The 15,710-nt window shown below is 39.8% G+C and overlaps 1 protein-coding gene across 2 annotated transcripts in view; it reads left to right on the top strand.

The window, feature by feature from the left end:
• The window catches only part of UNC79 (unc-79 homolog, NALCN channel complex subunit), a 112,515-nt gene that overhangs the window by 25,359 nt on the left and 71,446 nt on the right, over positions 1-15,710 (top strand). For both annotated transcript variants that reach the window (XM_064142466.1, XM_064142475.1), the window contains exons 10-22: positions 433-473; positions 1,591-1,619; positions 2,592-2,821; positions 3,019-3,190; positions 5,588-5,818; positions 7,356-7,546; positions 8,375-8,498; positions 9,768-9,908; positions 11,873-12,094; positions 12,685-12,912; positions 14,180-14,321; positions 14,724-14,803; positions 14,884-15,032. In XM_064142466.1, coding sequence (XP_063998536.1) covers positions 433-473; positions 1,591-1,619; positions 2,592-2,821; positions 3,019-3,190; positions 5,588-5,818; positions 7,356-7,546; positions 8,375-8,498; positions 9,768-9,908; positions 11,873-12,094; positions 12,685-12,912; positions 14,180-14,321; positions 14,724-14,803; positions 14,884-15,032 — 1,980 coding nt within the window. The remainder of the gene's footprint in view (positions 1-432; positions 474-1,590; positions 1,620-2,591; positions 2,822-3,018; positions 3,191-5,587; positions 5,819-7,355; positions 7,547-8,374; positions 8,499-9,767; positions 9,909-11,872; positions 12,095-12,684; positions 12,913-14,179; positions 14,322-14,723; positions 14,804-14,883; positions 15,033-15,710) is intronic.

Raw genomic sequence — 15,710 nt, 5'->3', positions numbered from 1 at the left:
TCACCTTAGATTTTTAAGTCATCTGTGATACAAAGCTTCAGGAAAAGGTAATTGAATTTGGAAGAAGCATAACCTCTAAGGAGATTCATAGAAAATGGTACTGGTACATTTTTTTTTTTCCCCCAAATGTTCATCTGTTATTCTTCACTACCACTTTTGAGACATCAGACTTTCAGTGCACACACTGTTTTAATTTGATAAATTTATGCATTAGAAGCCATGACCAATATTATCAAAGTGGTAATTTGCAATAAGACAGACACAACAAAGGCGTAATGTAAAACAGCCTGCAATTTATAAAACTGCATTTGTCAAAAAGCAGCTTTGCAATCATGTCAGTCCAAACACAATTGAGATAAGTTTCCCCTGTGCAAAAATAAATGCATATATAAATAAAACCCAGAAAGCTAATTAGATATACAATTTTTATAGGGATCACAGTGAATGGTTGATTGATGTTCTTCTCCCACAAGGTAAGAGATATTTTAAGGGTAGGTACAAACTAATCATAATTGTGCAACTCTGTGCTTACTGACATTTCTGCATATTGTAGTAATTGAAATGTTGCATTCTGTTCTAAAGGCTTTTAAGAGAATGTACTTAATATTGCTTAGTGTCCTTTAAAATACTACAACAAAATGGCTAATCCTCTATTTGAAACAGTGTGCAACTCTTTATACATGAGGAAACAGAGACAATTGAGCTTTCACATGATGAAGAATCCTCACCTGGGGCCATTTTTTTAAATGTATCTGTGTTCCACAGTGGTTGTCCAAAAAAAGGAAGGAGTTCTTCTGAGCAACCTGGGTCTGATTTGAAAGCTCTTAAAGATTCTGAGATTCTATTCTGTGAACAGAAAACTGTAAAGAATATCAGGAAAAATGATATATTTTTCAATTATTTGATCATTGATCTAGTCTGGTATTTATTAATAATCTACCAGAATGCAGACTAAGCTTGTTGACAGACTAATCAGAATTAGTCTGGGCTTTCAAGGATAGTTACAGAGTCTCTAGAATAACCCTTTCTGTGCCAGAACTGAGAGACTCCCTCTATCTTTTTTCTGCAAACCAAAAATTCTCCTTTTAGTTGAAATCTTATTGAGATTAGGAATGTTTTATTTACTTCTTTTCACTCTGACACCTGTATTTACTGAATCGTGTTGCCAGGACAACAGACTGAGTTAGCTATTGCTTATGGGTTGAATCTGCAACCATTTTGTAACGGAGTTAGGGCCACAAACATGATGTCTGCTTCTACATTTTTCATCCATTTTCACTAATCTTTCAACCTGTGAGCTTTCACAGGTAGTGTGTACACACAGGTCTGCTTTTTGGGGTCTGTGCATGGGGCAGAAGACAGCACACCACATTTAATGCACCGAGGCTGTTAACTTCATTTGGGCAGTAGGCCCAAGTATACACTGTCCTACCTCATGGAGTCCAACAAGCTTAGAGATTTCAGTAGTATATGAAACACAAATTTACCCTCAGAGACATCCTTGCAGCAAGCCCATTTTCCCATGGCTGCCATAGTGAAATGGAAGGGTCATCATTCTGTGTTGATGTTGTGTATGCCTTCCCATTGCAGCTGAAATTTCTGCTATATGTCAGAAGAAGGTAAGATTGAGGCTTTCGTGTGATGGGGCATGATTTGATGTTGTGTGTAGTGTCATTCCATTACTGTGTGGTGCGTTCTTTTGTTGTGCCATTCCAAGTTTCCGCAGTTTATCCATGAATGCATTTAATGGTGGATGGGAATGATTCAGCAGCAAGGTTTCTTTTTGTTAAAACTGCTTGTGTTTGATTGGAGTTCTAGTTTTGTGTTGAATTATCCAAGAAACTCAGTTGTGCAGCTGAGCTCAGTTTTTATACAGTAACTCTGCTCATGAAGCAGTTAAAGTGGTAGATTAATTGTAAATTGGAATGTTTATGTCGTATTTCCTTGAAGTCCTGAATTAATCGTAAATTGGGCAAAAGTCCCACTGTAAACTATGTATTTTTGAAAGTGTATGGACTGAAAGTCTCCAGTGCTTGACTCTGAAAAAGTGGCTGACAAAAAGAATCTGCTTGCAATACGTATCAGCTAGTGTGTTCTAATAACATTTCAATAACAAGATATACAGGTTATAACATATTTGACATTGTTCATGGTAAAGAAAGCTTTACTGTTGAGCCAGATTTCCAGGTGGCAGAAATAAAGGTCGCTGTATCTTGGAGGCTTGGATGGTTATCTGTGATAAGGCGGATCCTTACACAGTGTAAACTGATTTGGTGCCGTTGATTACACTCCTAAGGATCTACCTGTTGCTTGAAGCATAAGCAGGGGTCAAGAGAAGTACTGTACATTTTGGAGATTGCTCTAGGCAAGAAAGTTGAGGCTGATGACTTAACTGTTGGTTTGGACTTCTGTAGTCACATCATTTAGCCCTGAGCTCATCTTTCTGGAAATTCAGTGACACTTGGCATCAGGTGTTTGCAGGGGGTCACACTTCTCTGTAGTGACTTTGGAAATGACCAACACTTAAGCCTGTGCTGATGCTCATCTCTGTTTTCAGTTCCACTTCTGATAAAATCTTGTTTATTTTCCAGAACTGTAGTTCTCATGTCAGAAGAGCTGTTGTCACATGCTTCTCAGCGGGCTGCTGCGGTCGCCATGGCAACAGGCCAGTGCGCTACTGCAAAAGATGCCATTCAAATCATCATAGCAATGAAGTTGGGGCAGCTGCAGAAACCCACCTCTATCAGACCTCGCCACCCCCTATCAATACCCGGGAGTGTGGGGCAGAGGAACTAGTGTGTACTGTGGAAGCTGTGATCAGGTAACGTGGCAGTTTGAGGCATCAATATGTAAAGCAGGATCAGGCTTTCCTGGAAATACTGCCAGAACTCAGCCTTGAATTCAAAAATATGATGTTATTTTGTTACTGATCTCAGGAAAAGTATAACATTAGATGCCTTGACCCGTAGTTATTCTTGATCAGATATTTGTATTACTGACCACAAGCTTGTTTTATAGCTTGCTGAAGGAAGCAGAGTATCATGCTGAGCAGAGGGAGTATGAACTCAACCGCAGAAGACAGATGGGCCTCTCCTCATCCCATCACTCCCTGGACAACACAGACTTTGATAATAAAGATGATGACAAGCATGACCAACGTCTCCTGAGCCAGTTTGGGATTTGGTTCTTGGTGAGAAATTCTTGCTCTTTTTTCTCACTCCTCTCAGTTCCCTCTCCTATTGAGAGTGATTTGACATTGGAATGGGCTGCCCAGGGAGGTGGTGGAAGTGTTCAGGAAAAGACTGGATGAGGCACTTAGAGCCGTAGTCCAATTGATTGGTGATAGGTTGGACTGGATGATCTTGAGGTCTCTTCTAACCTTGTTGATTCTATGATTCTATTCTTTCTGAAGCCACAGATTTGTCTTTTTTTCCCACTTCTTGGCTTTAGTTGGATACTGTTCTGATTTATTAGCAAAGAAGAACTCTGTGAAGCTGTCAGACATAGAGATTTCAAAAGTAGTTTGAATGAAGCTGCTGTCTCCCAGTCCTGTATGGAGCAAATAACAGGATTATTCATTCTCTCATTTTTTAAACTGACTTTCTATGTGCCGTCATCTTCAGCTCTTGAGTGCCCCTTGCCGAGTACCATTATTTGAACATCAAAAGATCTATTTTACACCTTCCATTTTCAGCATCACTCTAGAAGCTCAGCTTTCTCACCTCTGAAAAGGCTGAAAGAGTCGTAGTGGGGTGCCTTTCCTTTCTGCCTTCAGATTAGTCGAGCTGAGTCAGTCCTAGCCATTATACTCCAGCTAATTGACTCAGTGTGGGCTGACAGAATAAAGCCCTGATGATTCTTACTCTCACAGCAACTAGCAGAGATTATTCCAGAATAGCAGGGCTGCTGCTGGCTAGTTCATACAAGCCAGGCTGGAGCCTGGTAGGTCCTCAGAAGTTGGATTCTGCAATTTTCTTTAAGGAGAATTCTTCTTTCCAAGTGGAAAGAACCTTCTTTCCAATCTTCTTTCCTCTCTTTTTCTCAGTCTCCTAGTGAGAAGTGGGGAATAATATGACCCCTCATCTGAGCAGAGGTAAGGGTAGCAGGGTGGCAGATCTAGAGTCTCATAATCTCAATAAAGCTGCTCTGCTGTTTCAAGTGACTGCAGCTTTATGTTTTGGGATCTTTTGAGTTTTATTTTCAACATTGTTTTACACTTAAAGTCCTTTTTTAATAAAAAGAAAAAAAGTAATTGTGCCATGTTAACCTATTCTGTTTCAAATGATGTTTTGTGGAGACTGAAGGCCTACGTTTCTAGAGGTAGAATTGAAATGAGAACAGAAAAGGTTTTATTACAGTGTATATGCCTCATCCATGACATTGAAAGCCTACCTTCTCTGATAGGGAGGAGGAGCCCACCGACATCATTCTATTCTTACAAAATCTTTTGATCTCACTGTACTGAGTACTGGCAGAGAGGACAGCATAGATTCTGAGAAATAGTGGGTTGCAATTTTCTTAAAACGAATACTTTTCATCTGGAAAGTGGACAGAGCTCAAGTGTTTCTATTAAAATTGCTGCCAGCTGATGCCACCTTTGAGTTAATACTTGACCGAGACAAGCGACGGGAAGCAAACACCTTAACTTCAATCTACAATGAAGGCTATGAATTGGCAAGGGTGTTGTGGCCATTTGAGCTGATTTTTCTAGCTCAGACATAGGGGAGAGGTGAATGTTCCAAGGACAGTCCATATAATGGCAACAATAGATAAGTTAATATAATTTCATTGGAGCATCAAGAGCTTAATGTCTAGAAGCACATCTTGTTCTGCCCCTCTCACTGGCTTCTGCTGCTTCAGCTGTGCCTGCCTATCTTCCCCGGCTGCTGTTTTGGCTGCTGCTTTTGTTGTTTTTACTGTTGCTTGACCCCTCCCCCATATCCCTTCAGGTTATTATATTTTTTCTTCTCTCTAGTAGTTTATCTCTCTTTATACTGTTATACTTACACTGTAAGAAATACAATTTCATCTTTCCCTGCCTTTCAGAAAAAATCTGTGTTGTGGTGACTTTATTCTCCTGGGAGGAGGGATCCACCCTAACCCGAGAGAGGTATCATTAGCTGCCTCATCCCAAGAGAAAATATAGAGGAGAGGCACTTGTAAGCTGGGTGTTGTGCTTCTGTGGGAAGCAGTGCTGTCAGCTGTTTCTCCAGGAATAACAAGAGTGTTCGTTTCTCCTTTGCAAGGAAGCAGTCACTGGTTTCAGGTTGTCAAGTGCTGAGAATGCAGTTCTCACTAGGAAGTAGCAACAGACAGCTGATAAAAACAACAAAAAAAAAAGTGCTTGCTTGGTTTTTGGGTTTGGTTTTGTTTGTTTGTTTTCTTTTCCCCCCCTCTTACTATCTTCTGGTTTGGAAGTGTTTCACCAACTGTTCTGTGCCAAACTCTGCTTGAAACTGATCATCTCATTTGTCTTCTCTGTAATCTGAATCTGTGTATCACTGACAATAGACAAAATATAGTAGACAGATGTTTGCTGCCTTTTAATTCTAGAAATGAAGCTTGATTTGTGGTTTTTGTCTTCCAGGTGAGCCTTTGCACTCCCAGTGAGAACACACCCACAGAGAGTTTAGCAAGGCTAGTTAGCATGGTATTCCAGTGGTTTCACTCTACAGCTTACATGATGGATGATGAAGTTGGCAGCCTGGTTGAGAAGCTCAAACCCCAGTTTGTTACTAAGTGGTTGAAGACTGTTTGTGATGTCCGGTTTGATGTCATGGTTATGTGCCTTCTTCCTAAACCAATGGAGTTTGCCAGGGTAAGAAAAACTGCTCTAAAAGCTCTTGTATTTGCCACAGAGAGTAAAGTCTTAAGTATTTGATTTATCAAAGCAAAAGATGTCTCAGTGGTTGAGGGAGCAGTGAACTTGAGGAGTTTTTCTTCATAGCATTTTCAGTTTTACTGAATTAGAGAGCAGTGTCTTTATGTTCATTAATTATGAAGCAGAACTTGCCACTTAACCTGGATAGTGAAGGCAGGCAACAAAGTTACATGTGAATATTCCCCTACAGCAAATGAGAGGCCAGCATGAGGATAGGAGCTTCATATTCCTGAGATATTCAAGACTTTTCCCTCTTTTATCACTGCCAACTATACCACACACTTTCATTTTGTGATCCTTTTATGTAAGATGTCCAGAGGATGTGTTTTTTTATTTCCTAAAGTTTAAGTGGCTTAGGCTAGGAAGGGCCATAAAAGACTTGGTATGAGGCACTGTCCCTGGGGGTCTTCAAGAAAAGACTGGATGAGGCACTTAGTGCCATGGTCTAGTTGATTGGTTAGGGCTGGGTGCTAGGTTGGACTGGATGATCTTGGAGGTCTCTTCCAACCTGGCTGATTCTATGATTCTATGTCATCAGGGGTGAATTTTTTATGACCTAGTATATGGAATCTGCTGTAGTGTGCAGACCAGCATGTGTATGTGTCTTTCACTGAAGCACTGTTCTGAAGATAAACGTGGCTGTGGGAGGACTGGGGGGCAGCAGAGGGAATTTGATGGTAAAGGGGAAAGGGAGGACTGACCTTCATGCTGTATTCTCTTGTGGATGTTTTTCTTGTCTTAGATCCAGCCCCTTTTTTGAGTTTTATTACCCCCACTGCAGTACTTTAGACTGACGACTTGCCAGATTTACAAGAGTTCACTCGAAACATTGAAGATGGACAGCCATGAAATTAGTGGTGATGAATGGAGAAAAAATAGTTTGTTGGCTGAGATTTTCAGTAGTTACTGCCAAAACAGCAGGCATCTCCAGAGCCATTAGTCAGAAGGAGCAGATGTGAGTTGAGTTCAGTTAGAATAATTAATCTCTGTAGGCCACTTACTTAATTATTTTGAAGCGCATTTTTTTTGCTTCCATTGCTTAGAACTTTTCCTGAAAAAAAACCCAAACAATCAATCACAAAAGAGCACCTGGTACTGGCTGAGTTTTTGAAAATAAAGACCCAGTACTATCACAAGTTGCTGAGAGCAAATAATTGAAGGTACAACTTTGACCAAAAAAAAATCTGTTTCTTGTTGAGAACTGCAAACAGTGCAAGTTCCACTGCATCATGGCCTGAAAGTGAGCAAACTTCATCTGAATCTTGGACAATACTTTTTGTGTACTATGAACCAAATGAGAGAGGAAATAACCAGTGCAAACCCCATGTCTGAATGCTAAATTCAGGCCGTAAAGTAGTGACGATCACCTCCCATAATTTTCTGACTGCAGCACACTGAGTGAACTTATGATGCTGGGCATGTTACAGGAACTAGAGGTATCATTCATCAGTATGATTCCTGGAAATACCCACAGGTTGGTGGATACTGGGACAAATCCTGTAGTGCTGTGACCCAGTTAAAAGAAGGGCTGAATCGAATCCTTTGCTTGATTCCGTACAATGTGATAAACCAGTCGGTGTGGGAGTGTATCATGCCAGAGTGGTTGGAAGCTATAAGGACAGAAGTGCCTGAAAATCAACTGAAGGAGTTCCGGGAGGTATTGAGGTATGTAGACATCTGTAGGAACCATTCTGTTGTTGCATGTGTTGATTGAGGGTTTTAGCACAATAAGATTGTGACTACAAGTAAAAATGCCTGTATACAACAGTGAGTGAATGCTTCTGAGTTTTCTATAACTTAGAGTTAGACTAAAGTACTCAAGCTCTGGGAAAATTTCCTTTTATTGCTCCTTATACCCTTGAGTATGTGTCAGGAGTCTACTACCTGCATTTTGCTTAGCTTTCAAGAGCACGGCGGAAGTGGCAGCGTCTTCTGATGAGCTGTTAATGAGAAATGGAGGGGATTAGTAGAACTGGCACTGAAAGAGTGATGATTTGTATTGATTTAGCTAATATGTTACCCTGTTGACCAAAGAGAACACCAGAATAAAGATGGTGGCTGAGTTCTATTTTCATGGCTGGCCTATGCCTTTGGCAATAAAACTTCATATTGCCTTGTAATTGATGAAGAGGTTCTGAAACTAACTGTAAGCTTACATTTGTTAGTGTTACTGTAAATTTCTTAAGTGGACACATGTAATATTGGACAGGTGGTGCGATAAGATATTTTTCAGTTTTTACATTGGATGGTGAAAGAGATTATTACTATCAAATCAAACTGGGCATGGTATGAGATATGATAAAAATTCAGAAGTGACCTTGTGCTGTCAGGACAGGTGATATCGACAACCTGTGAAGGATAAGAATGCAGGTAAGATGCCAGAAACATCAGCGGTGTTGGTAGTGAGCTTGTCCTTCTGCCATTTTCTGCTATGTCTCACACACTGTATGCCATGGTTACTCAGTGATGCTATTTTCTTGTTCTAATTTTCAGCAAGATGTTTGACACCGAACTTTGCCCTCTCCCTTTCTCCATGGAGGAGATGTTTGGCTTCATTAGCTGTCGATTCACAGGTTATCCATCCTCTGTTCAAGAGCAAGCATTGCTTTGGCTGCATGTACGTGTCCTCTCTTGACAACATGTGCTGATGCATCTTAAGATTTTTGAAAAGAAAAAAAAAAGAGAAGGGGGGGGAAAAAAGTGCCTTTTTTTTCCAGGATTGCATAACATTTCTGCTCTTTTCTTAGCCCCAGTGCACAGACAGTTGGTATACAAATCCTGGGAAGCTTTATGTTACTGGCCCATTATGGACAATATAGTGAAAGCCTGGATATTCCTCTTATCTTTGAATGTCACTTGTGTCTTAGGGGTCATTCAGCTATCTGACCTTTTGCCAGTAGTAGTTTTTAATCTCCAGAGAATTTGGTCTGTAGATCCCAACCTTAATTCCAGACTCCAGAAGGAGCTGTAACTGTTCTTGCATATGAAGAATTGTGTTAGATGAGCTCTGTGCCTATCAAGCTTTCTGCTGCTCTGGCCTTTTTGTTGCAGTATTTATTCATAGTCAAAAGCTACAGGGACAATTGCGTCAGCTGGGGGCAGTGAATTCAAAAAGGTATAAAATTTTCCACAGCACCTCAGGGTAATACCTGTATTCTTTATTATATGCTCCTTTTCTGCCAAGGGTTATTTTGGTTAAACCTCTTCAAAGACCAATTTACCTGATGATTCTAGCAGTTTTCAGGTATTCAGAATTTTCAAGTAAAGTATGATTTTAACTTTTTTTTTCTTGACCTAATGTCATTTGTTAATGACAAATGAAAATAAGCTTATAATTATCTGATTGTTGAGAACAAAAGAGTGATGACTATTCCTTCAATGATCTGCAGATAATGATCCTGCCACTCTTTTGGCACTGATAGGCTGTCACTCAACTGGCTTCTTAGAATAAATGAAGGATTTCAGTTTTAAGTAAGATTAAATAAAATAGTTATAGATTCTATGAGGCACTTAGTGCCATGGTCTAATTGACTGGATAGGGCTGGGTGCTAGGTTGGACTGGATGATCTTGGAGGTCTCTTCCAGCCTGGTTGATTCTATGATTCTGGTTTACAGAAGTATTTCTGTGGAACAGCCTCATGTCCATGTGTGTTTGTGCATAAACCTGATCTCAAGGATATTTTGAAAACACCCTTTTTTTGTCAGTTCTCTTTTGCCCTGGTTCTAACAGAAATTTAAGCTTGCAGCTCACCTCATTGAATGTCAAAATTAAATGCATGGAACTTGCTGAACTGAATATCAGATGATAAAAAGGTACTTTTAAAATAAATGGCATTTTTGATCAAACTTGAAATTCATGCTTTTTTTATTTGTTGTCTTTTCTCAGGTTTTATCTGAACTAGATATTGTTGTTCCTCTTCAGTTACTAATCAGCATGTTTTCTGATGGAGTGAATTCTGTAAAAGAGTTAGCAAATCAGAGAAAATCAAGAGTCAGCGAACTAGCAGGAAGTCTTGCATCTCGGAGGGTAACTTATTCATCTTGCTTATTTTTATTTCTTAGGGCACTTTTCCTATTAGAATGCATGTGAAAAAATAAAAAGTGATCTTTCATTATGGCTGCATTTGATTGGGAATACTGTTGGCTGTAAAAATGGAAGAAAATTGACATGACTTCAACGAGTACAACTCTATCACATGGTTAACGTAAAGCTAATGCAGATAGGAACTGCAGGTTTTTTCTTAATGAACTGATTTGTTTGAGACACTTGTGGAGTCTTCTTAATATCTTTTCCAACCATTTTCATCCTCTGCACTTTCTATTAATAACCATCAACAACAAGTTGTTATCCTCTGCACTTTCTATTAATAACCATCAACAACAGGTTGTTATGGACAGTTGGTCACTCTGTGTGAGCATTTCTATTCTAGTACAAATTTGCTGGGTCTAGGTATGTTTTAAAAGGGTGACAAAACAGAATTTATTTGTTTCTCTGATTTTTTCCCTCCCCCCCCATCCCCAATCCAAGCGATGCAAAGATTGACCTAAAGTTATGCATCAGGCCTCCTATGGTGGTCTGGAAGTAAATATGTACAGGTCTGTAGGCACTACAGATACTTGAACATATGTGACTAACTTCTCAGTAGTCTTGGACAAAGTGCTCCAAGGACAGAAGAGCAAGAGGTCTTGAAAGGTGAGATCTTCAGATTTAAGAACTACACAAAATCTAGGCAGCTGATGGCTCCTTACACATAGTCAGACTGTCTTCTGACATGGCTTCACAGAGAGCACTCCCACAGCTAGCCAATGATCACTTCTAAACTAAGCAGAAGAAACAGACAAAGTTACTGTCTGGTTTTTCAGACCTTAGCTAGACCAAAAGTAGATCTCATTTGTCATTTGTGTATCTATCTCCTTGTGACACTTAGAGATTCTCAGAGTGTTTTAAATGGCCTGAATGTGGTGTGGACATAAATCATCGAGGACACAGACATCTCTATACTCTTCTGTCTGGTTCATTTCCAGCTACTTGTGTCCTTGGTGTATCCTTAGTTACATGATTGTCTTGAGATAGCTTTGTTTACTGGCCTTTTACCATTGAAGTTTGTGTCCTTGGTCATCTTAACCTGATGGCCAGTTTACTGCCTGCACTGATTTTTCTGTTTGGTTAATGTTAAAATTCCTTGTTAATAGGAATAAGATAATAGATGTCAGCCACTTGGCTGAAAAGAATGTTCATGATGATTCTGCCACTTTATTCCTCTCTGGTGAGATCTCACCTGGAGTACTGCACCCAGTTCTGGAGCCTTCATTGTAGAAAGAATATGGATCTGATGGAGTGGGCCCAGAGGAGGGCCACGAAGATGATCAAAGGGTTGGAGCACCTCTGCTACAAAGACAGGCTGAGGGAGCTGGGGTTGTTTGGCCTGGAGAAGAGGAGGCTTGGGGGGGAACCTAATAGCAGCCTTCCAGTACCTGAAGGGGGCCTACAGGAAGTGTGTTAGGATGTTAGAAGCTGTTTACAAAGGCCTGCAGTGACTGGACTAGGGCAATAGATTCAAGCTTGAGAAGAGCAGATTTAGATTGGGTGTTAGGAACAAGTTCTTTACTATGAGAGTGATGGAATGCTGGAAGAGGTTGCGTGGGGAAGTGGTTGGGCCCCCTTCCCTGGAGACATTCTAGGTGAGGCTTGATGGAGCCCTGGGTGGCCTGGTCTAGTGGGGATGTCCCTGCTGACTGCAGGAGGGGCAGACTAGATGACCTCTAGAGGTCTCTTCCAATCTGGATCATTCTGTGATCTCTGCAGAGTATGATTCCTGTACTTCTAGCATATTTGATCATTTAATGGCATTAAGAGACACACAGATTTTGCTAAAAAGCTACAAAGGAAACAGTAGGGCTGTCAAAGTTCTTGGCATTTTCTGCAGTTTCATACAGAATGAGGTTGCTTAAATGCATAACAGTTTGGACATATTGATTCTTTGTCTTCAGGTAAGCGTTGCTTCTGACCCTGGGCGCAGAGTTCCACATGGCATGCTGAGTCCTTTCCCAAGCCCCTTCCAGAGCCCATTTCGGAGTCCAATACGTAGTCCTTATCACAGCCCTTTCAAGAACTTTGGACACCCCAGTGGAAAGACAATTGATTTTGACACTGAAGATGATGAAATGAATCTTAATTGTTTCATTTTGATGTTTGATCTCATCTTGAAGCAGGTACTTGCTGGAGAAAAATAGCTACACTGGGGGAGCACTGAAGTTCTGTAGTCACTTTTGACTCACATTTAATCCTGTACTGAATTACTTTCTGCTAAGGGAGTGACAAAAAGTGTAACTTTTAAATCCTTCTACAATGCTCATCTGCTTGTACCCATACAGGAGTTGTAGCTTCATGATCAATGAAGAGAAGTTAGATACCTCCACATTCATGTTAGATAGCTCACATGAGTGAAAGAACTGCTCCTTGTAGATTTTATTTCTACAGAGTAGAAGCAGAGATTGTTAAGCTTTGATTAGATGCATAATATTTGGATAACTAAATTTGTATGTTGTGAATCCGAGGCCAAGTGTTTTGGCTAACTGTCTGCAGGTAAAATTAATGGGTCCTGTGCTTGAAATCGTCTATTAAGCTGTTTGAGCTTGGGCTTCAACACAAGTGGCAATTCAGAATTGTGAGTTTCACTTTGCTTTTTGAGGTACTCTTTCCAGTACTGTGATAAGGCACTGACAAAGATATAGGAAGAGGCAGAATAGTTAGTGCTCTGACTTTTAAATAGATTATAAAACCTTATTCTTTTCTTTTTCAGATGGAACTCCAAGATGATGGTGTCACTTTGGGCTTAGAGAACAGCATTTCAAAAGATATAATATCCATCATAAACAATGTCTTTCAGGCACCCTGGGGTGGGTCTCACACCTGTCAGAAAGATGAAAAAGCAATTGAATGTGGTCTGTGTCAGTCTAGCATTCTGTGTTACCAGCTGGGTTTTGAGCTGCTGGAACAGCTTGCTCCAAAGGAAGAAATCAGGCTTGTGGTAAGTACAGCAGTAAAGGGCCTGAAACTGGGGTGTACTGAAACTTCTCTTCTTCATTATTCTCATTATATTGTGCACAAGAAAGCAAAGCTATGCTGACTTTTGGCATGGAGGATTTGGGAGGTTAAAGCAAAATGCTATTGAACTGTGAAAGATTTCTAAGTTTGAATTGATTCAGAGAACCCAAGAAAGATGACAATATGAACTTTTCTCCTATCAACATTAAAGTGCTGTTTTGTTTCAGATGGGCACAATCCTATGATACTGTGTCTTAAATAAAATATGAAGTGCTAATACTTCATATCATTTAAAAGCTAAGAGTGGCTATTTTGAAATGATTTATGATTATTGAATGAATCAAACACATACATGTACTCTCCAGTCAGTAGGCATCCTTAAAGCCCTCTGTAGTTTTGAAGAACTGAAGCATTACCTGTGCTCTGGTGAATATGTTTTAAGCTGTGTGTCTATTGTTTGTAACCGTTCCATATGATAGTTCAGAAGACAGCATCATTCCTGTTATTCTGAGTGCTCATTTGCTGTGCCATGATAGTGTTTATTACTTCTTAAAAAATTATTTGGTCGGTGGGCACAGTGATGCCTTTTGATTGGTAAAAGCTTCAGAATACCATTTGAATGTCTATACTAATAGTAGGTATTGTGCACGCAGTGTTAAGTAACTTGTCCTAGAAAAATGACCTCATGCCATTTCAGTTCAGATTGTCACCTCAAGCGAAAGTAGCAAGTGGTGCAGTCATTTGAGTGCTGGGGTTTGCTGCCATTTCTAGGACCTTGCAATTAATGTCATGGTAACAATGGGAACCTGTAATCCTGAGTTCCTGGTCATGGGCAGAAGTAACTGCAGCCTGCTCTGTTTTGCAATGTAAAAGCGATTGAGATAGGCCCTGCCTCTAAGCCTGTACCTCTACGGTAGTGTAGGAAACATGCCCTACTTCTATCTGTTACTCCTCTGAAGGAAGGACAAGAATTCTGGTGAAACCACAGCTCTGTGGTTGCATCCACCTCAGCTCCAATATGGATGTGCTGTTTCTGTTAAGTAATATCATTTAAATCCATGTTTGAAATGTAGTCTTGTCTGTCTGCATTTACTGATGCAGGATTTTAGATATGCAGGGGGTTTGAATGCACATGTGCCTGGGGAAGTACATGTGCAGCTTGTCACCACAAATGTAACTTAAAGGGCAGGATATAACCTCATGTGTTTAGACAAATCAAGAAATGAATTTAACTTCTTGTATTCTTAAAGGAGCCCACAGATAACCTTGAAGATAGTCTTCTCTATACTAGACCTGAGTTTATTATAGGAACTGAAGGAGAAGAGGAAGACAAATTTGCACCAAAACATGGAGAAAACCCAGGAAATCACACTGAGACCACAGAAAATGCTGGTAGGTGGAGGATGAGGTTGAGTATTTCAGTAAGGCTTTAGATGAATCATTTCTATTCATATAGAATACAGGATTCTGAAGCAGTCTTTCAAGTTCAACAATACAGAGTCACTTTTTAGTCATCATTTAGTTATTTCAATATATTAATTAAATAGGAAGTGCTGAATTTATGTTGATAGTAAGTGTGACTCTCAGAAAAATAGTAGAAGAAATCCTGGATTTTTGAACATAAAGTCACAAAAACATGGCATGCCAAATTCCATGCTGTTGTAACTTTACTGACTGCAACGTTACTGCAGTTGGAATTATTTTCTCTCTCATCACTTTGACATTCTTTAATTCTGTTTTGAATCCACAAATGAGACAATTTAAACTTTTTAATGTAATTTACATTGTTAACAGCAATAAAGAATGACACAGAAAGAAAATTTTGTTATCAGCAACTTCCAGTTACCTTGAAGCTCATCTACACTATATTGCAGGTAACAATGATTTTTTGTTTAGTTAGAACTTTTGGTTATGTGTTGTCATTGTGTTGAGAGGAGTACATCTGCTTACACAGGAAATGTCAAGGTTTGAAGAACCAGACATTCTTTTTAACATGCTGAACTGTCTGAAGATCCTGTGTCTTCATGGGGAATGCCTGTATATAGCAAGAAAGGACCATCCACAATTTCTTGCTTATATTCAAGATCACATGCTGATTTCAAGGTAGGTTTTTAGTGCGTATTTTGTGTTCGTACTTTGTTGGTTCTCCAACTTTACATTTATTGTCATCAAAGAATTTGCAGGTTTAGTAGGAATATTAATGAAGGGTGCTAGAGAGGCATCAAAAGATTAAGTGTATAAGGGCACATTGCACAGGCTAAATAAGAAGTTGCAAATGAAACCAAAGTACTGTGCATTGTCTGCCGTGGCTACTCTGTCATGTGCCACTTGTTTTGCAGTGAGTCAGAGTTTCTTATATTGAATAATAGTATTGTCAGGGTGATTTGGATTGAAATCTGTGCATTTTATGATTCTCTTTGGAGAAAGGGACTTCTGCAGAAAACTCAAGGAATGATCAGCACATGATGAGGTTCTGAAATAGCCTGTGTTCATCAGTGCTTACAGCTGTTCTGTATCAATTCCATAGAGCATCCCATAAACTCATGGAAAAGACCTTTAAGATCATCGAGTTCAACCATTATCTCACTTTACCAAGTCCAGTGCTAAACCATGTCCTTTAGCATCACCTCTATGTATCTTTTAAACATCTCCAGGATGGGGATTCAACCACTTCCCTGTAGTGCCTATTCCAGTGTTTGATAACCATTTCAGTGAAAAAAAAAATCTAATATCTAAACTGAACCTCTTTTGGTGCAACTTGAGGCCATTTCTTCTTGCTCC

This window comes from Pogoniulus pusillus, chromosome 1 (assembly GCF_015220805.1).
Source record: "Pogoniulus pusillus isolate bPogPus1 chromosome 1, bPogPus1.pri, whole genome shotgun sequence".
In the NCBI taxonomy this organism is placed as follows: Eukaryota; Metazoa; Chordata; class Aves; order Piciformes; family Lybiidae; genus Pogoniulus; species Pogoniulus pusillus.
Note: the sequence above shows the minus strand (reverse complement) of the source record. Positions and strands in the feature narration are given on the sequence as shown.